The sequence below is a fragment of the Tachyglossus aculeatus genome, chromosome 5 (assembly GCF_015852505.1).
Source record: "Tachyglossus aculeatus isolate mTacAcu1 chromosome 5, mTacAcu1.pri, whole genome shotgun sequence".
NCBI lineage: Eukaryota > Metazoa > Chordata > Mammalia > Monotremata > Tachyglossidae > Tachyglossus > Tachyglossus aculeatus.
Window position 1 is genome coordinate 22,164,437 of NC_052070.1, and position 22,497 is coordinate 22,186,933.

Below are 22,497 nucleotides of genomic sequence, written 5' to 3' on the forward strand. Positions count from 1 at the left end.
TTGATTGTTGCCAACATGTACTTCCCAAGCGCTTAGTACAGTGCTCTGCACACTGTAAGCGCTCATTTACTGAGCATTTATTGAGATAAATACGAATGAAAGAAGGAAGGAAGGAGGAGGAGGGAGGGAGGCCCCCAGCCCCTCAATAAATACGATTGATTGTTGCCAACTTGGACTTCCCAAGCGCTTAGTCCAGTGCTCTGCACACTGTAAGCGCTCATTTACTGAGCATTTATTGAGATAAATACGAAGGAAGAAAGGAAGGAGGAGGAGGGAGGGAGGCCCCGGCCCCTCAATAAATACGATTGATTGATTCCCAATGATTGATTGATTGTTGCCAACTTGGACTTCCCAACTGCTTAATACAGTGCTCTGCACACTGTAAGCGCTCATTTACTGAGCATTTATTGAGATAAATACGAATGAATGAAGAAAGGAAGGAAGGAAGGAGGAGGAGGGAGGGAGGCCCCCGGCCCCTCAATAAATACGATTGATTGATTGATTGTTGCCAACTTGGACTTCCCAAGCGCTTAGTCCAGTGCTCTGCACACTGTAAGCGCTCATTCACTGAGCATTTATTGACATAAATACGAAGGAAGAAAGGAAGGAGGAGGAGGGAGGGAGGCCCCCGGCCCCTCCCCGCCAGGGCGGCCTCTTCCTGAGGCGGCGGTTGTGGCGGCCATTTTCCGCCCCTCCCCGGGCCGTCCCCGGACAGGATGTTCGTGCCCTGCGGTGGCCCCGCCGCCCCCGACTTTACAGGCCTCACCCTCCTCCTGGTGAGTCCGCCACCCCCGACCCCCATAATAATAATAATAAATAATAATAATAAATAATGATAATAATATTTGTTAAGCGCTTACTCTGTGCAAAGCGCAAGGGGGGATACAAGGTGATCAGGTTGTCCCATGGGGGGGGCTCACAGTCGTCACCCCCATTTTACAGATGAGGTAACTGAGGCAAGTGACTTGCCCCAGGTCACACAGCAGGGACTCGAACCCATGACCTCCGACTCCAAAGCCCGGGCTCTTTCCACTGAACCACGCTGCTTCTGACCCTGCCAACCCTCTTTTAGACTGTGAGCCCACTGTTGGGTAGGGACCGTCTCTATATGTTGCCAACTTGTACTTCCCAAGCGCTTAGTACAGTGCTCTGCACACAGTAAGCGCTCAAGAAATACAATTGATTGATGATGATGAACCGTCAGCCGGGTGACTTCGGGCAAGTCACTTTCCTTCTCTGGGCCTCAGTGCCCCCATTCCTGGGCACGAAGACTGTGAGCCCCACGTGGGACAACCTGCTAATAATAGTAATAATGATGATGGCATTTACTAAGCGCTTACTACGCGCAAAGCATTCATTCAACCGTATTTATTGAGCGCTTACTGTGTGCAGAGCACTGTACTAAGCGCTTGGGAAGTACAAGTTGGCGACATATAGAGACGGTCCCTACCCTACAATGGTCTCACAGTCTAGAAGGAGGAGACAGACGACAAAACTAAACATATTAACAAAATAAAGTAAATAGAATAGTAAATATGTACAAGTAATAAAATAAATAGAATAGTAAATACTGTCTAATGGATAGAGAGCGGATCTTGGAGTCAGAAGACCCCAGGATCTAATCCCAGCGCCGACACTTGTCCGCTGGTTGTTTTTGGGCAAGTCACTTCTCTGGGCCTCAGCTACCTCATCTGTAAAATGGGGATTAAGACTGCAAGTCCCACGTGGGACATACTCTGTGTCCAACCAGAATAGCTTGTATCTGCTCCAGAGCTTAGTACAGTCCCTGGCTGTTCTAAACGCCGGGGAGGGTGCAGGGTGATCAGCTTGTCCCACGGGGGGCTCACAGTTTTAATCCCCGTTTTTACAGATGAGGTAACTGAGGCACAGAGAAGTGAAGTGACTTGCCCAAAGTCACACAGCTAAGTGGTGGTGATCACCTTGCACCCTCCCCAGCGCTTAGAACAGTGATTTGCACATAGCAAGCGCTTAATAATGATAATAATAATAATAATAATGGCATTTGTTAAGCGCTTATGATGTGCAAAGCACTGCTCTAAGCGCTGGGGAGGTTGCAAGCTTGACCCACGGGGAGCTCACAGTTTTAATCCCCGTTTTTACAGATGAGGTAACTGAGGCACGGAGAAGTGAAGTGACTTGAACAAAGTCACACAGCTAAGTGGCGATCACCTTGCACCCTCCCCAGCGCCTAGAACATATTTATTCCATTTATTTTATTTTGTTAATATGTTTTGTTTTGTTGTCTGTCTCCCCCTTCTAGACTGTGAGCCTGCTGTTGGGTAGGGACCGTCCCTATATGTTGCCAACTTGTACTTCCCAAGCGCTTAGTACAGTGCTCTGCACACAGTCAGTGCTCAATAAATATGATTGAATGAATGAACAGTGATTTGCACATAGCAAGCGCTTAATAATAATAATGGCATTTGTTAAGCGCTCACGATGTGCAAAGCACTGTTCTCAGCGCTGGGGAGGGTGCAAGGTGATCAGCTTGTCCCACGGGGGGCTCACAGTTTTAATCCCCGTTTTTACAGATGAGGTAACTGAGGCACAGAGAAGTGAAGTGACTTGCCCAAAGTCACACAGCTAAGTGGCGATCACCTTGCACCCTCCCCAGTGCTTAGAACAGTGATTTGCACATCGCAAGCGATTAATAATAATAATAATGGCATTTGTTAAGCGTGCACGATGTGCAAAGCACTGTTCTAAGCGCCGGGGAGGGTGCAAGCTAGCTCTCTTCCTCCCTTCAAGGCCCTGCTGAGAGCTCACCTCCTCCAGGAGGCCTTCCCAGATTGAGCCCCTTCTTTCCTCTCCCCCTCGTCCCCCTCTCCATCCCCCCGCCTTACCGCCTTCCCCTCCCCACAGCACCTGTATATATGTATATATGGTTGTACATATTTATTACTCTGTTTACTTATTTATTTATTTATTTTACTTGTACATTTCTATCCTACTTATTTTATTTTGTTGGTATGTTTGGTTCTGTTCTCTGTCTCCCCCTTTTAGACTGTGAGCCCACTATCGGGTAGGGACTGTCTCTATGTGATGCCAATTTGTACTTCCCAAGCGCTTAGTACAGTGCTCTGCACATAGTAAGCGCTCAATAAATACGATTGATTGATTGATTGATTGCAAGGTGATCAGCTTGTCCCACGGGGGGCTCACAGTTTTATTCCCCGTTTTTACAGATGAGGTAACTGAGGCACAGAGAAGTGAAGTGACTTGCCCAAAGTCACACAGCTAAGTGGCTATCACCTTGCACCCTCCCCAGCGCTTAGAACAGTGATTTGCACATAGCAAGCGCTTAAGAATAATAATAATAATAATGGCATTTGTTAAGCACTCACGATGTGTAAAGCACTGTTCTAAGCGCTGGGGAGGGTGCAAGGTGATCAGGTAGTCCCACGTGGGGCTTACAGTCTTAATCCCCATTTTACAGATGAGGGAACTGAGGCTCAGAGAAGTTAAGTGACTTGCCCAAGGTCACACAGCAGACATGTGGAGGATCCGGGATTCGAACCCATGACCTCTGATTACAAAGCCCGTGCTGTTTACATTGAGCCACGCTGCTTAATAAATGCCATCATCATTATTATTAAGAAGAATTTCATTTATTCACTCAGTTGTATTTATTGAGCGCTCACTGTGTGCAGAGCACTGGACTAAGTGCTTGGGAAGTCCAAGTCGGCAGCAGAGATGGTCCCTACCCATTCATTCATTCATTCAATTGTATTTATTGAGCGCTCACTGTGTGCAGAGCACTGGACTAAGCGCTTGGGTTGACCAAGTCCGCAACAGGAGATGGTCCCTACCCATTCATTCATTCAGTCGTATTTATTGAGCGCCCACTGTGTGCAGAGCACTCGACTAAGCAGTTGGGAAGTCCAAGTCGACAACAGAGACGGTCCCTCCCCATTCATTCAATCATATCTATTGACCGCTAACTATGTGCAGAGCACTGGACTAAGCGCTTGGGAAGTCCAAGGCGGCAACAGAGAAGCAGCGTGGCTCAGTGGGAAGAGCACGGGCTTTGGAGTCAGAGGTCGCAGGTTCAAATCCTGGCTCCACCAATTGTCAGCTGTGTGACTTTGGGCAGGTCACTTAACTTCTCTGTGCCTCAGTTACCTCATCTGTAAAATGGGAATTAAGACTGTGAGCCCCCTGTGGGACAACCTGATCACCTTGTAACCTCCCCAGCGCTTAGAACAGTGCTTTGCACATAGTAAGCGCTTAATAAATGCCATTATTATTATTATTATTAATCCTGGCTCAGCCACTGCTCAGCTGGGTGATTTAGGGCAAGTCACTTTGCTTCTCTGGTCTTCAGTTCCCTCATCTGTAAAATGGGGATTAATAATAATAGCATTTATTAAGTGCTTACTATGTGCTAAGTGCTGGAAAGCACTGTTCTAAGAGCTGGGGGGGGATACAAGGTAATCAGGCTGTCCCACGTGGGGCTCATAGTCTTCATCCCCATTTTAATAATAATACTAATGATGATGGTATTTGTTAACTGCTTACTACGTGCCAAGCACTGTTCTAAGCGCTGGGGGAGATACAAAGTGATCAGGTTGTCCCACGTGGGGCTCACAGTCTTACTCCCCATTTTACAAATGAGGTAACTGAAGCACAGAGAAGTGGAGTGTCATGCCCAAGATCACACAGTACATATTTATTACTCTATTTTATTAACGGTGTATATAGCCATAATTCTATTTGTTCTGAAGGTATTGACACCTGTCTACTTGTCCTGTTTTGTTGTCTGCTTCCCCTTTCTAGACTGTGAGCCCGTTGTTGGGTAGGGACCGTCTCTATATGTTGCCGATTTGTACTTCCCAAGCGCTCAGTACAGTGCTCTGCACCCAGTAAGCACTCAATAAATACAATTGAATGAATGAATGGATGATTGGTATTTGTTATGCACTTACTATGTACCAAGCACTGTTATAAACACAGGGGTAGATATAAGGTAATCAGGTTGTCCCACGTGGGGCTCACAATCTTCATCCCCATTTTACAGATGAAGTAACTGAGGCACAGAGAAGTGACTTGCCCAAAGTCACACAGCTGATAAGTGGCGACGCCGGGATCAGCTCCCACGTCCTCGGACTCCCAAGCCCGGCTTCTTTCCACCAAGCCACGTTGCCCAAGGTCACACAGGAGACAAGTGGCGGAGCCTCTGATCCTCAGTTTCCTCATCTGTCAAATGAGGATTGAGACTGTGAGCCCCCTGTGGGACAGGGACCGTGGCCAACCCGGTTTGCTGGCATCCACCCCAGCGTTTAGTACAGTGCCTGGCACAAAGTAAGCGCTAAACAAATGCCACAGTTATTATTGTTAACCCATGACCTCTTACTCCCAGGCCTGGGCTCTAGCCACTGGGCCATGCTGCCCAGAGCCTCTTCTCATTACAATCCTGTCTGTCCCCTAGATTGTAAGCCCATTGTGGGCCGGGAATGCCTACCAATTCTCTTGTATTGTCACATTGTGCTCTCCCAAGTGCTTAGTACAGTAACCACCCGATAAATGGAGAAGCAGCGGAGTCAGAAGGACCTGGGTTCTAATCCCCCTTCCAAGATCGCTATGGGCAGGGATTGTCACTCTTTATTACTGTATTGTACTTTCCCAAGCGCTTAGTACAGTGCTCTGCACACGGTAAGTGCTCAATAAATACGATTGAATGAAAGCAGAACTCACCTTCCCACTCAAACCTTGTCCTCTGACTTTCCCGTCACTGTTGAAAACACCATCCTCCCTGCCTCACGATCCTCGACTCCACTCTTTCATTCTACCTGCACGTTCAGTCTATTAACAAATCTTATTGGTTCTACCTTCGCAACGTCTCTAGAATCCACCCCTTCCTCTCTATCCAAATTGATCTAAGCCCTTATCATATCCTATCTTGACTTTTTTTTTAAGGTATTTGTTAAAGCGCTTACTATGTGCCAGGCACTGTACTAAGCACTGGAGTAGATACAGACTAATCAGGTTGGACATAGTCTATGAATGAATGAATCAGGCCCCACGTGGGGCTCGTAGGCTAAGTAGGACAAAGAACATTATTGAGTCCCCCTAATTTGCAGTTGAAGGAATGGAGGCACAGGGAAGTTAAGTGACTTGCCCATGGTCACACAGCAGGTCTGTGGTGGAGTGGTATTATGAATGAATGAATGAATGATTGGTATTTGTTATGCACTTACTATGTACCAAGCATAGTAAGCATTTGTTTGTAATAGCATACCACATTCATACAGCACCTGTATATATGTTTGTACATATTTATTACTCTATTTATTTTACTTGTACATATCTATTCTATTTTATTTTGTTAGTATGTTTGGTTTTGTTCTCTGTCTCCCCCTTTTAGACTGTGAGCCCACTGTTGGGTAGGGACTGTCTCTATATGTTGCCAACTTGTACTTCCCCAGCGCTTAGTCCAGTGCTCTGCACACAGTAAGCGCTCAATAAATACGATTGATTGATTGATTAGGACCCAGGTCTTCCGACTCGCAGGCCTGTGCTCTTTCCAGTAGGCCAGCAGTCACCCCACTCCTCTTGAACACCTCTGCATCCCAACCTGAGAGAAGACTTTGTAGCCCAGGATTTATGTCTGAGTTATATCTTATAGTTAATGTTTCACTAATTACCAGCACTTAAGTGTTAGTTGTTGACTTCAGGTGATTGGATTGCTTGCTTGTCATTGGAGCTGTTGTTCATGTGCAAGGCTGGCTTTTAATGTATGATTCTTTTGTGATTTCAGCCTGCCGTGTCAGTGGGGAATGTTGGCCAGCTTGCGACGGATCTAATTATTTCTACATTGAACATGCCCAAGGTTGGCTACTTTTACACAGACTGTCTCGTGCCAATGGTTGGAAACAATCCGTATGCCAGTACAGAAAACAACTCGACAGAGCTGAGTGTAAATGCCGAAGGTATGTGAGACTATTCCCAGCCGGAATGCCTCAGTTATAATGATGATGATGATGATGGTATTTGTTATGTCACTGCTACACTGCAAACGCCAGCCATATTTTAGGCATTTCCAAGTGCTGAGTTAGAAATGAGTCGCACTCACATTTTGTGAATGTTAACTGTAATATACTGCTCTCTCTGCACCAAGAGATTTAAGTAATTACCTGGATTTATATTGCAATTAGTTCCTGAAGCTATGCCTTAACTTGAGATATCAATCTGAAACAAGGTCTGTTTGTCAATCAGTAGTATTTATTGAGCGCTTATGGTGGGAAGATCACTGTACTAAGCACTTGGGAGAGTACAATACAAATAGAACTGGTAGGTACATTCCCTGCCAACAAGGAGCCCTCAGTCTAGAGGCAGAAACAGACATGAAAAGAAATTACCAACAGGTGTAGAGTATAAGGATTTGTACAGAAGTGCTATGGTGAGTATCAAATTGCTCAACGAGGACACAACCGAGTGCGTAGGCGACACTTAGGGTAGGGCAGGTTGGGGAAAAGAGGTTTTAGTCAGGGAAGGCCTTTTGGAAGAGATGAGATTTTAAGAGGGTTTTGAAGTTGGGGAGGGTGGTGGCGTATTTGGTATCAGTCAAATCGGAGGTATTTATTGAGCACTTCGGAGCTGAACACTGTATGAAGTGCTTGTGAGAGTACAGTACAACAGTTTGTAGACACATTCCCTGCCCACATTGAGTTTACAGTCTAGAGGGAAAGGCAGTATATTATAATACCCAATATTATACTCAATATTAATCCATCTCACCATAATCCCGCCTCACGGGGCAATGGTATTGTGTACTTTCATAAGGGTTGAGTACTTAGTGAGCTACAAGGTGAGGGAGCTAAAGCATATGGGGTGGGTGAGGTGAGGAGGCAGAAAAGAGGAGGGGATCTCCCTGAAGTGTACAGCAGTTCAGAGAGAGAGAGAGATTTCTTTCTGATCTTGGTCTCTTTCACTCATTCATCCTTTTTCTTTCTACATCATTTTCGTATGTGTGAATGTGTGGTGTTACTGATAAAAAAATGAGTTTTATTCCTGGTTGTGTTTTTATTTAGGAAGTTGAGAGGGAGGGCAGGTTCGAGGGTGGTACTAAGCGCTGGGGTAGATACAAGTTAATCAGCTTGGACACAGTCCTTGTCCCACGTGGGGCTCACTGTTTAGGTGGGAGGAAGAGCAGGTATTGATTCCCCGTTTTACAGATGAGATAACAGACACAGAGAAGTTAAGTGACTTTCCATGGTCAAACCGCAGGCAAATGGCAGAATCATAATTTGAACCCAGAACCTCAGCCCTCTGAGTCCCAGGCCTGTGTTCTTTCCACGAGATCGTTCTGCTTCCATACTTGCAAAGCACCATTGCCTACACATTAAAGGGATTCTTATCACCCCCTACCATTCATGCATTCATTCAGTCGTATTTATTGAATGCTTACTGTGTGCACAGCACTGTACTAAGCGCTTGGGAAGTACAAGTCGGCAACATATAGAGATGGTCCCTACCCAACAACGGGCTCTGAGTCAATCAAAAGGCTTTGCCTGTCTTTTCTCCTGGTGACTCCAAGGGCCAAGCACTCAGTTTAGTGGGGGGTCGGGGGGCGGTCGGGGGGATGTTGGAGCCGATTTTCCAAATGGCATGGGGGGGTTGGGGACAGGGGACAGTGAAGACTCGTAGGTTTCTGAGGAGGTGGTGGATGAGGTAGGGGCTGAGGCTGTGGATCTGAAAGACATCAAAGCAGCTGTGTTCTTGCTTGGAAGTATGGCGGGGAGAGCCTTGGAGTCCACTGCTTGGAATTAAATTCCCCATCCACCCAGTGAGTAGATCACAGGTCTGTCCAGGAGCTCCTGCTGTGTCCGCCCACCTCCTCCCTATTAGCTGATGGTCCTCATTAGCTGGCCCACAGAAGAGAACAGTAATAGTTGTGGTACTCTAGATTGTGATCCCATTGTTGGGTAGGGATTGTCTTTATCTGTTGCCGAATTGTACTTTCCAAGCGCTTAGTACAGTGCTCTGCACACAGTAAGAGCTCAATAAATACGATTGAGTGAGTGAATTTGTTAAGCACGTATTATGCACCAAGCACTGTTCCAAGTGCTGGGTTATACAGAATCGTCAGACACACACCCTGTTCCTCATCAGGCTCACCTCCTAAATGGGAGGTTTTTAATCCCAGTTTACAGATGAGGAGACTGAGGCACAGAGGTAGGAAATGACTTGTAACGGTCACACAACAAGTGAGTGACAGATCCAGGATTGGAACCCAGGTCCTCTGACTCCCATGCCCCTGCTCTGGAGAGCTCTGCAGCCGCTGCTACTGCTTTGGCCATTATAAGCGGTGGCGGGGAAGGAAAGGGGCCTTGTGGCAATTCTCAGTCACCACGAGCTCCCTACCCAGCCTCACCCTTCTGGCCAACAGTTTTCGGGGCTCCTTAGGGGCCCAGCAGCAGTAGTGACAGTAAGCAGAGGCGGTGGTGTTGTGGGGCGGGGAAGGCAAACAAGAGTCAGAAGACCTGGGTTCTGATCCCGGCTCTGCCACTTGTCTGCCCTGTGATTTTGGACAAGTCACTTCTCTGTGCCTCAGTTATGTCATCAGTAAAATAGGAATTAAAACTGTGAGCCCCCTGTGGGTCTTTGCCTGGGTCCAACTTGATTAGCTTGTGTCTATCTCTGCGCTTAGTACAGTGCCTGCAATGTAGTAAATTTTAACAAATACCATTAAAAAAAATCAATCGTATTTATTGAGCGCTTACTGTGTGCAGAGCACTGTACTAAGCACTTGGGAAGTACAAGTTAGCAACATATAGAGACAGTCCCTACCCAACAGTGGGCTCACAGTCTAGAAGGGGGAGACAGAGAACAAAACCAAACATATTAACAAAATAAAATAGAATAGATATGTACAAGTAAAATAAATACATAGAGTAATAAATATGTACAAATATATATAAATATATACAGGTGCTGTGGGGAAGGGAAGGAGGTAAGATGGAGGGGAATGAGGTGGGAGGGAGCACAGATATATTATGCATACCTTACAGCCTGGGGTCATAAACCAGAAATGGGAAAAATTCAGAGGTGACGTGAGTACCCTCTGTCTAAACTTAGATGATCATAAATTAAGTATTCCGTGTACTCTTGCATGCCTCCAGCGCCTTCAGATTTGAGTTGTCTCTACTGCCTCATTATGCCTTGAAGACCAGTAGCTCTGGCTCATTATCAGTAACACTGTTCTCTGGAAAATTTTGGTCATTTGAGTAAACAGTAATAATAAAACTGCAGTATCTGTAAAGTGCTTATAATATGCCAAACCCTGGGGTAAATATAAGGTCATTAATTAGGTCCCACACGGGGCTCCCGTAGGTATTGCAGATGTGGGAAATAAGACACAGAGAAGTTAAGTGACTTGCCCGAGGTCACCCAGAAGTTATATGGCAGAGCCTGGATTAGAACCCAGGCCCATGCTCTTTCCACTAGGCCACACTGCTTCTTTGTGCTGACATAGGGTGCCTGCACACAAGCTTATTTTCTTCATTTAGTAATTGAGAAAGAATGCTAGATGCAGGAAATGTTGGATTTGAACTTTAGTGCTGTACCATGTTAAGCATTTGAATACATTTCCTCACTAGATGTGTCATTGACATTCCACTTCCTCAAATCAGCTTCTTTCTCTTCTTTTTTTTCCTCAGTGTATTCATTGCCTTCAAAGAATCTGGTTGTTCTCCAAATAAGATCACCATTTATTAAGGTTTGTATATTAGCTAGCTGGCCTTGTTAAATTTATTAAAAGTTAGTTTGAGTAAGAAAATACCGAAACAAATATTTCTTGCGATTAAGTTGTAAAGATCATATTCACAATCATAATTTTAAGATGCACAGAAACCGGGCAGTATCTCACAGGATTTTAGGTGCAATTCCTATTTTTGATGAGGTCGACGGCTAATGGGGAAGATTAAAAATTAGGCCTTACAGCTTGTCGTGTCTCATTCAGAAGTAAACTTCAGACTAAAGAAATAGGTTCGCTCTAGATCTGGACCTATATTTTCAGTACTCAGTAAAAGCTCTGGAGATGAAAACGTCATAATGCCAAGCAACCACTAAATTTATCCAGAACTTTTAAAAAAACCGTGGATGTACCAGATTGGTGATTTGTTTTGAGACTACTGAGAGGTTGTGCATACATTGTAAGAGAGATCTAACTTAGTCCTCTTATTTCCTTATCCTTCCTTCTTTTCATGATGTTTCGAAGTACAAATCCAGGTCATTTTGTGAAGCCCTCCTTTCCTGGGTGAAGAGCAGTAAGTGCGCCAGAGTTGTTGTTCTTTCAAGCAGCCATGCTTACCAGCGGGATGATCAGCAGCTTCAGGGGTATGTTTCTAGGCCAGACATCATCTTTAGGAATGGTTATTGCAGCCTTTGGAGAAGTCAAAAATTCAAGTAAATTTTAGAGGTCTGTGTGCCCACGCGTACGTCTTGGGATGATTATTACTGTGTGGTTTGGTGTTTGTGATCATTAGAATTTAATAGGGCATGTGACAGGGTGAGTAGAGATGCCGGTGTCTTTGGAGAAGGTTACACTGCCATTTGCATTATTTTTGTAACTGTAAATAACTCTGCTTTACAGTACAGTTGGGATGCCTGAGTGGTTAAGTACATGCTAGATGAAGCCTTGTGGAAAAAAAAAAAATCTGTAAATGATTTATTTCATTACCTCTTAAATCCTGAGAGTTAGCAATGGCAACACTTGGCCCAAGGGCTTTCAAATGGCAAAGGTAAGCATCAGCAAGGCATGGGAGGCTTTGTTTCCATTCCAACACAATTCATCAGGGAAAACAGAGACGCCTTTGAGTAGTAGTTGTGTAACGAGGTTCACCTACAGAATCACTGATTCATTAATAACTTCCACGTGTAGGTTGCTGGAATTTTCACAGCATTTGCTTATCTTAAATCCAGTTCAAAGTGTTTCTGTTTTCATTTTGAACTCTTGTATTATGTACTGTGGTTTTAAGACAAAGCCCACTCCAGGCAAGGTGTTGAAAAAGGTGGTCCTGTAGGGCCTGGCGAGGTGAGCATCCTCTCAAGTGGTGGGAAATGCCTAAGATCAAACTCAAATATGAGTCTTTTCTGAGATTGTGTATTAATCCAGAAAGAAAGGCCATGTTGGGATTGGAAAAGACCAAAACACAATTAGTTCTGAGGTTGAAAAGGAGAAATAAAAGTGTCCATGTTAAAGAAAATGTTGTTGATTCTCCTCTTAAAAAATGACTAGGTAAAAAAAAATGGCCAAATATTGTCACTGGGTCGGGGGGATGGAAGGGGAGAGAGTGTTTGAGTCTCTCTCAAAGGGAAGGTAAGTGAGGGTTCGTGTTTTTCTGAATCAGTTTTGTCATTGTTTCCAGTACTCCATTCCGATATTTATTCACCCCTGAATTGCAAAAGAATATTGGGAATCAGATCCAGCACCTGAACTGGAAGGAAATGGAAGAAACACTGTCTTTTCCTGAAATACAGGATTCTGAAATGTGTATTCAAATTCCTGGAGGAGGTATCACAAAGCTACTCTACAAGCTCAGGTGAGCATTAAAACTAGTAAAACTTTGGACTGTTTTTCCCCAGAAGTCATGCCAATAGATCAAAATAATATGTTCAAAAAGAGTTTGAATAAATTAGAGTCCATAGGAAGAAAAAGGTGAGTGGTATAGGCTCCACCATCAAGATAGTTGTCAAGGAGAACAACCATTACTTCATTCCTCTAGGTATCCATTGTTGCCACACTTAGACCAAATATTGGGCTGGGATCACTTACTGGATCAGTGGCATTTATTAAGTAATAGACCATTCATTCATTTAGTCGTACTTATTGAGTGCTCATTGTGTGCAGGGCACTGTACTAAGTGCTTGGGAGAATACAATACAGCAATAAACAGTCACATTCCCTGCCCACAATGTGGGCTTACAGTCTGGAGTGGGGGAGACAGCAATGCAAATAAATAAAATTGCATATATGTACATAAGTGCTGTGAATACTAAGAGAAGCAGCAACACGGCCTCGTGGAAGGACCTCGGGCCTGGGAATCAGAGGACCTGGGTTCTAATTCTGGCTCTGCCACTTGTCTGCTGTGTGACCTTGGGCAATCCATTTATCTTTTCTGTGGATTAAGACTGTGAGCCCCATGTGGGACATGGACTCTGTCCAACCAGATTAGCTCGTATCTATCTCCATGCTTAGTACAGTGCGTGGCACCTAGTAAGCACTTCACAAGTGTCACAATTATAATATTAATACTAATGATAATCAATTGGGAAAAATACTACAATAGCAAGACAAGCGCATTGCTTTGACGTGACATTTCCCTCCACTGAACCTTGGCAGATTGAGTCAGAATGTCCAACCCTGTGGCATCCGGGTTTTTAAGTTATGTGTTATAAATTGTTTATTTATATTAAAATCTGTGTCCCCCTCTAGACTGTAAGCTTGTTATGGGCGGGGAACGTGTCCACTAATTCTGTTGTACTTTCCCAAGTTCTTAGTATAGTCCTCTGCACATAGTAAGCACTCAGTAAATACCATTGATAGATTGATTGATTAAAGAGGCCTCTGGACCACCTCTGCCATGTCAGCGCTGGCCGCTTCCAGACTCATGCCCCAAGTTGATCTCCTGTCAATCAAGCCCAACAGGGAAACTGGGCTACCTGTCACTCACTCCCATAGCTGCATTAATGGATATCAACTTTGTAGTAGAGTTCCTTGATAGTTGTACTTTCTGGGTGCACAGCACTGTGCTAAGCTCTGGGAAAGAATACACAGTTGGGAAATAACATGGTCCCTGTTTCTCAGGCTGTTAACAATCTAAAAGTAAGAGGGAGAAGGGACTGGATTCAGTCATAAAATAAAACACTTGGACAACATAAACACAAAAACAAAGATCAGTGGGGTACTGTGGCTAAAGGAGTGGACCGTAAAGCCAATGGTAAGGAGTTTCTGTCTGATGCAGAGGTGGATGGGCAACCACTGGAGGATCTTGAAGAGAGGGAAAACATGGACTGAACACTTCTCTAGAAAAATAATTGGGGCAGCAGAATGAAGTATGTTTCTCCTTGAGAAGCTAAATGGCCTAGTGGGAAGAGCCTGGGCCTGGGGTCAGGGGACCTGGGTTCTAATCCTGTCTCCACCACTTAATAATGATGGTATTTATTAAGCGCTTGTTTGCTGTGTGACCTTGGGCATGTCACTTCACTTCTGTGGACCTCAGTTCCCACATCTGTAAAATAGGGCTTAAGACTGTGAGCCCCTTGTGGGACATCGACTGTATCCGTCGTGATTATCTTGTACATACCCCAGAGCATAGTACAGGGCCTGGCACATTGTAAGCGCTTAACAAATACCATTTTTAAAAAAAGAATTTACACTCAAGTCTCAAGGTCATAATTTTCATCTTATTTATTTTTCCAGTTCGGACTTCAGTAACTGTTGCTGCTTGTGGTGGATCTTTGCACCTGTCCTTTTTTTTCCCCTACCCCAAGCTCAGTCCCAGCCTCCTGCCCTTCTCTCTCCTTTACCTTCATTACCTCTTTTGATTATAAATAAAAAAGCTTGGCACTGACCACCCTCCACTCAGCTAGGCCTTCCTGAAGGAGGCATTGCCTGACAATCCGCAGGGTCCAGCAGGGCGCGTTCCCGGCCCTAAGGTTTGTCTTTGCGGATGGTTCAGCGGAGGAGAACTTTACGGCCCCCTCTTCTTCTTCTTCTTCTTCGATCGTATTTATTGAGCGCTTACTGTGTACACTAGAGCACTGTACTAAGCGTTTGGGAAGTCCAAGTTGGCAACATCTAGAGACGGTCCCTACCCAACAGTGGGCTCACAGTCTAGAAGGGGGAGATGGACAACCAAACAAAGCATATAAACCAAATAAAATAAATAGAATAAATATGTACAAGTAAAATAGAGTAATAAATATTCATTCATTCTGTCAGTTGAGGCCGCTGCCCACCTCCCTGAAATGGAAGAGGGACAGCTGCTAGCAGAGACATTTAGCCCAGGGGTTTTTAAGTTCAGTTTCTGGCTGGCCAAAAACCAGACAAGTGGACACCTTACAGCATGGCTCAGTGGAAAGAACACAGGCTTGGGAGTCAGAGGTCATGGGTTCTAATCCTGGCTCCACGGCTTGTCAGCTGTGTGACTGTGGGCAAGTCACTTAACTTCTCTTTGCCTTGGTTACCTCATCTGTAAAATGGGGATTAAGATTGTGAGCCCCACATGGGACAACCTGATCACCTTGTATCCTCCCCGGCGCTTAGAACGGTGCTTTGCACATAGTAAGCGCTTAACAAATACCAAAATTATTATTATCACTATTACCTTAGGCTAGATGAAGAAATAAACTAACTGACTGACTGACTGGTATTTGTTAAGCGCTTACTCTGTGCCAGGCACTGTACTAAGTGCTGGGTTAGATACAAGATAATTGGGTTGAACACAGTCCCTGTCCTACATTGGTCTCACAGTCTTGATCCCCATTTTACAGATGAAGGAATTGAAGGACAGAGAAGCCAAGTGACTTGCCCAAGTACCAGGATCAGAACAAACATTTTCACTGATGACTTGTTAGTGGAATAATATTGATGGAGTGGTTTTTGTTTGTTCTAGTTGTTCAGAAGGAATACAAATGGCTGTCTTACTGAAATTCTGTTCGGAAGGAGACAACATCCCTGACGCGATTGATCTGGCCAATTATCTCAATGAGTGGCTGCAGGTTCTTAAAACTCCCGTGAGTGCTCTTTCTTATAGGTCTCTAACCTTGTGGCATGGTTTGTCTTCATTTATTGTCTCTGTGTGCCATTTCCGAGGAGATTAGTAATATAAAATCTCATTTATAAATTGGGACAGTGGCTCGATTCATGAAAAGTAGTTCAGCCCAGCCATACCTCTGACAGGAAAGGAAAAAGGGCGGTTGAGATGAAAGCTATTTGATTTAGTAGTCTTGCTTTTATTTTAATTTTTACCAACTAACCCAGGGCCTAGGGCGTCGGGTTTCCAGAGAGATCACAGAGCCCCAAACAGCAGTTCGGTAGGAGCAGCAGGAAGCTACAGGCTTTTTAAACAGGCTGAGCTGGCCATCTCCACCTCCTGAGAGGCTAGGATAAAGACGATGTTTTGCTTCTAGGGGTGGGTTGCTGAGGGGCCTAGAGAGTCACTGGATTCTAGGGCAGGGCCCCAGGGTCTGAATTTGAGAAAAACACTGTCCGAGGGCTTGTGGTGAATCCAGCTGCGAAGCTCCCAGTGTCTACTCCCTTTTGTCCCTCCTGCCAGCACAAGTGGTATGAATGGTCAGCTGGTTGAAAGTTACCCGAGTTGTGTGGGCTTATACTGGAGTTGGAGCTCGCAATGTTGGGCCCTGTTCCTGTCCATGCACATTAAAGACTGGTTGGCCATGAATCTTGCTCTTAGCTGGAAATCATTTAAACCTTGTAAACGGAGTTCAAGATGAAACCTTTCCTCGCTGATCATTTCCTCTTTTTGCCATAGGGAAAGAATTCGTGCTTACTCTTGCAGTTTCCTCTGGAACCGAAAGCTTTGTTTCTGGGAAGCCAGAGAAATCCAATTTGGTTTTGAGATATTAAGGAAAAATGTAATTTATGGCAAACAGCTGGAGAAGAAATAGGTGTCAAGCATCTATAGTAATTAAGATGACTTAGTTTTCGGGCCTGATGTGAAAGCATCACGCCCTTGTTGAAAATGCAGTTCCATATTTTGGTGTGTGCCTCTCTACTACTCAATCAGCCACAAGACAAGGTGGTATCTGGCTTCCAATTTGCTCCACTGCAGCAGTGGTCTCCAGCACAGACATCCCTGTTTGCACTCAGTAGGAAGATGGTTTGACGTGGTCCCCAGTGAGGGTTGATTCTCATTAAGATGATCCGTCCGCTATCCTTGAGGTTATTCTTTGAGACCACCCTGTCAGGCCCACGCTACGCCAACTTATTAAACAGAGCATATCTGCTGTTGGAGGCCTGGGTCCTTGGTGGGTCCACTGGAATTGCTTCTACCCTCAAAGCAGCACAGCCTGGACATGGGGATCGAAGGACCTGGGTTCTAATCCAGGCTCTGCCAATTGCTTGCTGTGTAACCTTGGGGAAGGCACTCCACTTCCCTGTGCCTCAGCTTCCTCAACTGTAAAATGGGGTTTAAGTATCTGTTCTTCTTCCTACTTAGTCTGGGAGCCTCGTGTGGGACAGGGATTGTGTCCAACCTAATTTACTTATACCCACCCCAGTGCTTAGAACAGTGGTTGACACACAGTAAGCGCTTAACAAATACTATTGAAAAGAAAAGTTGGTGGTTCATTCCGAACAGCCCCACCACATAGCTCTGGGATTGAGAAGACTGCTGGGCAAGCAGGTCAACCGTGGTTTGATTTTTCGCTCTGCAAGTAAAAAGTCCTCTGCTTTGAGCCTTTGAATCAGATGACACTGTCCCTTTTGTCTCAAGTCCTAAGAGAAAAGATCTGTCCGACCATTGTCCAGGGCTTTTCGACATGGTTTTTTTTGTGGATTTAGTCTCTGGCGCGCAAAGTGGCACGCGCTTAATACAGTGCTTTGCACACAGTATTAAGAAGAAGGGTGTTCTTGGACTGTTTGCAACTCTCTCTGCATCCAGTTGCCAAAGAGCAAGGGGTCCAGCCTGCTGAACCTTCCTTGGATCAGGCTGAAAAGAGAGTTCTCTGAGATCCCCAGCTTCCCTTTGGAGACGAAGCCAGGAAGAAGGTTCTTGGATATGAATCTCTAATTGCCATAGAAGGGGAGAGCCCAATGCCCCTTAGGGTTAGGGGTTTTAGCACTTTTTTTTTCTCTCAGATCTGACCTCAAAGTGGGCAGGCCAAAGAGGGGAGTCGATTAAGACCAGGCTTTCGAACCTGTGGGTATTAAAATGGATTTTAACAGTAAAGATTGAAAATCTAATGTATTTTTTGTGTTTAAACCAGCAGAGCAATGATCCCAAGGCTGCTACTCCACAGTGGAAAATACCAAGTTCTTGGAGGCTGCTTTTTGGAAGTGGCCTTCCACCTGCACTTTTTTGATGGTAGTAAAAGAGCAACATGAGACTCCGAACTCTAAAATAGCGAATACCTATGTACAGCTATTTAAAAAACTTGAAAAGCAGATTGGATTCCCTGACCACATTTCTCTAAATAGCAGCTGTTTCCTGCAGTTTCAGGGAATATCACAAAGGAAGCAGTATACTATTTCCCTATGTTCTTCAGTCACAGCAGGTGTAAATATTGTCTAATAAATGGTTTCTTAGTAAATTCTTCCCCAAATCTTGTGTGTTTTGGTTCAGCCTAAAATAAATCCTAGCCTTCGTGTATATTTAGATATCAAATCCTACAGTCGGCCAATGAAGTAATTGTTCTGTCCAGAAGCCAGCGTCTATTCATGAAGATGTGATTGTGCCGGTTCCCGTCATTCCCGTGTTCTGGACAAGTTGCCCATGTTCATTTCCCATCCCACTTTCCACCTCCCTCATTATTAGCTTTCCTTTCCTTGTTTCTGAACCACTTTAAACTTGTACCCTGTTTCCACCACCTCCTTAGTCAGGCCATTCTGTGGGGCCTCGGAGGACTACAAACCTAATTAAAATGCATCTCTCCTTACCGAGGGAACTCCATTTCTGATACAGAAGAGATTCTAGACATCTTCCGAGCCTGGTGAACTCCTTCAGAGCAGTTTCCGTAAGAGTGCTTCTGCCCTGTACTCACTCAGTAGTATTGATTTGAGGTACTTATGCTGTGCAGAGATCTGCACTAAGTGCTTGGGCGAGTACAATAGAGTTGGTAGGCAAGATCCCCACTCTCAAAGGAGTTTACAGTTTAGCAGGGGGGACAGACAATAAAAAAGATGCGAGTAGGAGGTAACAGTAGAGTATAAAGATGCGTATGCAGTGCAGTGAGTGGGGTGAGTAGCCAAGTGCTTAGTTGATGCAGGAGTGCTGAAGGAATAGTGGGAAGGGACCACTGTCTCGCTGAGCCCGTTAACCTGTCAGAACTATTTTGGTTCAGGCCCTGTGGGGATAATTAGGGTCTTGAAGTCGAAAGCCATTCCCTCCGATCCCCACAGGAGTTTTCTTAAGACCCTTGGATTTGGGTCACCCCAAGCAGAGGGTCTGGGGTGAGAAGCAGCGTGGCCTAATGAATAAGCACAGGCCTGGGATTCAGAAGGACCTGGGTTCTAAACCCATTTCTGCCACTTGTCTGCTGTGTGACTTTAGGCAAGTCACTTAACTTCCCTGGGGCTCAGTTACCTCATCTGTAAAGTGCCGATTAAGACTGTGAGCCCCCTATGGTACAGGGAATGTGTCCAACCTGATTATCTTGTATCCACCCTAACACTTAGTTACAGTGACTGGCACTTAGTAAGCACTTAACAAATACCATTTAAAAAAAAATTCCAGAGCGTGTTGTGCTTCACAAATCATTTTCCTCCTCAAGATTTGACTACTTGGGGCTGGAAAAGGTATGGTATGGGGAAGAAATTAACCCTTGGGCCAATCTGTTGATGGAAGTCTGGAAGACTTCCTTGGTGTATTAGAAACACACCTCAGGGAAAAAAGTGAGACTGGGTGGAGCCAAATTTGGTACTGGATTTTATATATATATATAAACATATATATATATATATGTTTGTACATATTTATTACTCTATTTTACTTGTACATATCTATTCTATTTTGTTAATATGTTTGGTTTTGTTCTCTGTCTCCCCCTTCTAGACTGTGAGCCCACTGTTGGGTAGGGACTGTCTCTATACTGCCAACTTGTACTTCCCAAGCGCTTAGTACAGTGCTCTGCACTAAGCAGTCAATAAATACGATTGATTGATTGATTGATTTTATTTTCAAGTTGGTATGAAATGTTGATAGAGTTATTTATGGATCACATTTCCATCTTTTCTATTGATTTCTTGGGAAGGTCTAGGCTTTGTGGGGGAAACAACTGGCTGAAGTAGTAGCTTGTTAACATGGAAAAAAATGGAAAAATGGTTTTCAACTGATCTGCAAAATGGGGATGGAGACTGTGAGACCCCCGTGGGACAACCTGATCACCTTGTAACCTCCCCAGCGCTTAGAACAGTGCTTTGCACATAGCGCTTAACAAATGCCATCATTATTATTATTATTATTATTACTCTCCGTGCTTCAGTTCCCTCATCTGTAAAATGGGGCTGAAGACTGTGAGCCCCCTGTGGGACAACCTGATCACCTTGTAACCTCCCCAGCGCTTAGAACAGTGCTTTGCACATAGTAAGCGCTTAACAAATACCATCATTATTATTATTATTATTACTCTCCGTGCTTCAGTTCCCTCATCTGTAAAGTGGGGCTGAAGACTGTGAGCCCCCCGTGGGACAACCTGATCACCTTGTAACCTCCCCAGCGCTTAGAACAGTGCTTTGCACATAGTAAGCGCTTAACAAGTACCATTATTATTATCATTACTCTCTCTGCTTCAGTTCCGTCATCTGTAAAATGGGGACGAAGACTGTGAGCCCCCCGTGGGACAACCTGATCACCTTGTAACCTCCCCTAGCGCTTAGAACAGGGCTTTGCACATAGTAAGCACTTAATAAATATTATTATTATGATTATTATTATTATTATTATTCAGAAAGTGGTTTACATTTCAGGTGTGAATCAAAGGCACTGTACAGATATTTATTACAGCTTCCAGCAGATGGAACTGTTGGGTCGTTTGCTTTCCGGCTTTGGTAGAGCAAAAGGAAAAACAACTTTTATTTTGTATTCAAAAGGTAGTTTTAACCGTTTTTCTGAGGGGCTTTTAAACCAAGGAGACAGCCACTTTTTCCCCTCTTTTCTTTGCCCCTCAGTTTTGCGCCGCGTTTGACCTTGAGTGGTCCAGTGGCATAAAGCTGAAGGCTACAAAACTAAATTCTAGAATTGCCTCCCAAGGAGGAAACCAGAAGGCCCACACCTTGACCAGTTCAAATGTTTGAACGTATTACACAACTTGTAGCAATGCCTAGTGGCAAGAGCCCAGGCTTAGGAGTCAGAGGTCGTGGGTTCTAATTCCGCATCCGCCGTTTGTCTGTGTGACCTTGCGCAACTTTGTGCCTCAGTGTCCTCATCTGTAAAATGGAGATTGAGACTGTGAGCCCACTTGGGACAACCTGAGTACCTTGTATCTACCCCAGTGCTTAGAACAGTGCTTGGCACATAGTAAGCACACAACATATAATAATAATGATGGCATTGATTAAGCGCTTACTATGTGCAAAACACTGTTCTAAGCACAGGGGAGGTTACAAGGCAATCAGGTTGTCCCTCGGGGGACTCACAGTCTTAATCCCCATTTTACAGATGAGGGAACTGAGGCCCAGAGAAGTGAAGTGACTTGCCCAAGGTCACACAGCTGACAATTGGCAGAGCTGGGATTTGAACCCATGACCTCTGACTCCAAAGCCCGGGCTGTTTTCCACTGAGCCACACTGCTTCTCTAATAATCATCATTACTGATTATTAAATAAATAGAACAAACAGGCTTTAAATTCAGGACCAATTCAGGATGTAGTTAGAATAACCAAGAACTCCTGTTTTGGTTGCATGGGGGCTGGGGGAAAGAAGAATGTCTACACTTAGCCTGATAATGATAATAATAATAATAATAATAATAATGATGGTATTTGTTAAGCACTTACAATGTGCACAGCACTGTTCTAAGCACTGGGGAGGTTACAAGGTGATCAGGTTGTCCCACGGGGGACTCACAGTTTTAATCCCCATTTTACAGATGAGGCAACTGAGGCACAGAGAAGCTAAGTGACTTGCCCAAAGTCACACAGTTGACAGTTGGCAGAGCCAGGATTTGAACCCATGACCACTGACTCCAAAGCCTGTGCACTTTCCACTGAGCCACACTGCTTCTCTATGCCGAGGAAACAAAAAAGGCAGCATTATCAACCCTTTTCACCAACTTCTCTCATTCATTCATTCATTCAATCGTACTTATTGAGCGCTTACTGTGTGCAGAGCACTGTACTAAGCGCTTGGGAAGTACAAGCTGGAGCTCTCCAGCTCGCTTCCTTCATTCTGCTCAATCCATCTTAGTCGTACCTTGTATTTGATTGCTTCACCTCCATCCTTCACTCAATAATAATAATAATAATTATGATATTTGTTAAGCGCTTACTATGTACCAGGCAATACTGTCCCACCAACCTGGAACTCCCTCCCCTTAAATTATTCTGACAAAGCACAACTCTCCCTATTTTCGAAGCCCTCCTAAAAACCCATTTCGTCCAACAAGCCTTCCCTGATAAATTCCCAAAACCCAAGTCCCTAGCTATCACTCTTGAGACCTCAAGGGAAACTGGAGTCCTTGAGGATTCAGAGGGTGAGCAATCTATATTAATATCTGTCTCCCCTCTAGATTGTAAGCTCATTGCAGGCAGTGAATGTGTCTGCTGTTACATTGTACTCTCCCAAGGGCTTAGTA

The 22,497-nt window shown here is 44.6% G+C and overlaps 1 protein-coding gene across 2 annotated transcripts; it reads left to right on the top strand.

Annotated features, from left to right (window-relative positions):
- Window positions 1-683: 683 nt before the first annotated feature.
- On the top strand, window positions 684-18,390 carry PSMG2 (proteasome assembly chaperone 2). 2 transcript variants are annotated; one of them, XM_038746653.1, is made up of 7 exons: window positions 684-776; window positions 6,779-6,950; window positions 10,680-10,738; window positions 11,240-11,358; window positions 12,390-12,563; window positions 15,639-15,759; window positions 17,974-18,390. In XM_038746653.1, the coding sequence occupies exons 1-7, from the start codon at window positions 717-719 to the stop codon at window positions 18,067-18,069; spliced, it is 801 nt and encodes a 266-aa protein (XP_038602581.1). In that variant the 5' UTR covers window positions 684-716; the 3' UTR covers window positions 18,070-18,390. The 2 variants fall into 2 exon arrangements, with proteins under 2 accessions (XP_038602581.1, XP_038602582.1); XM_038746654.1 differs by having other exon boundaries at window positions 17,977-18,359.
- The last annotated feature ends 4,107 nt before the right edge of the window (window positions 18,391-22,497 follow it).

Excerpts from the sequence above, each read along its gene's own strand:
- PSMG2 (XM_038746653.1), top strand. The coding sequence starts at position 717 with ATGTTCGTGCCCTGCGGTGGCCCCGCCGCCCCCGACTTTACAGGCCTC. Across the intron at positions 11,359-12,389 it reads GATGATCAGCAGCTTCAGGG|TACTCCATTCCGATATTTAT; the intron begins GTATGTTTCTAG and ends CATTGTTTCCAG. Across the intron at positions 15,760-17,973 it reads TGCAGGTTCTTAAAACTCCC|CAGAGCAATGATCCCAAGGC; the intron begins GTGAGTGCTCTT and ends TGTTTAAACCAG.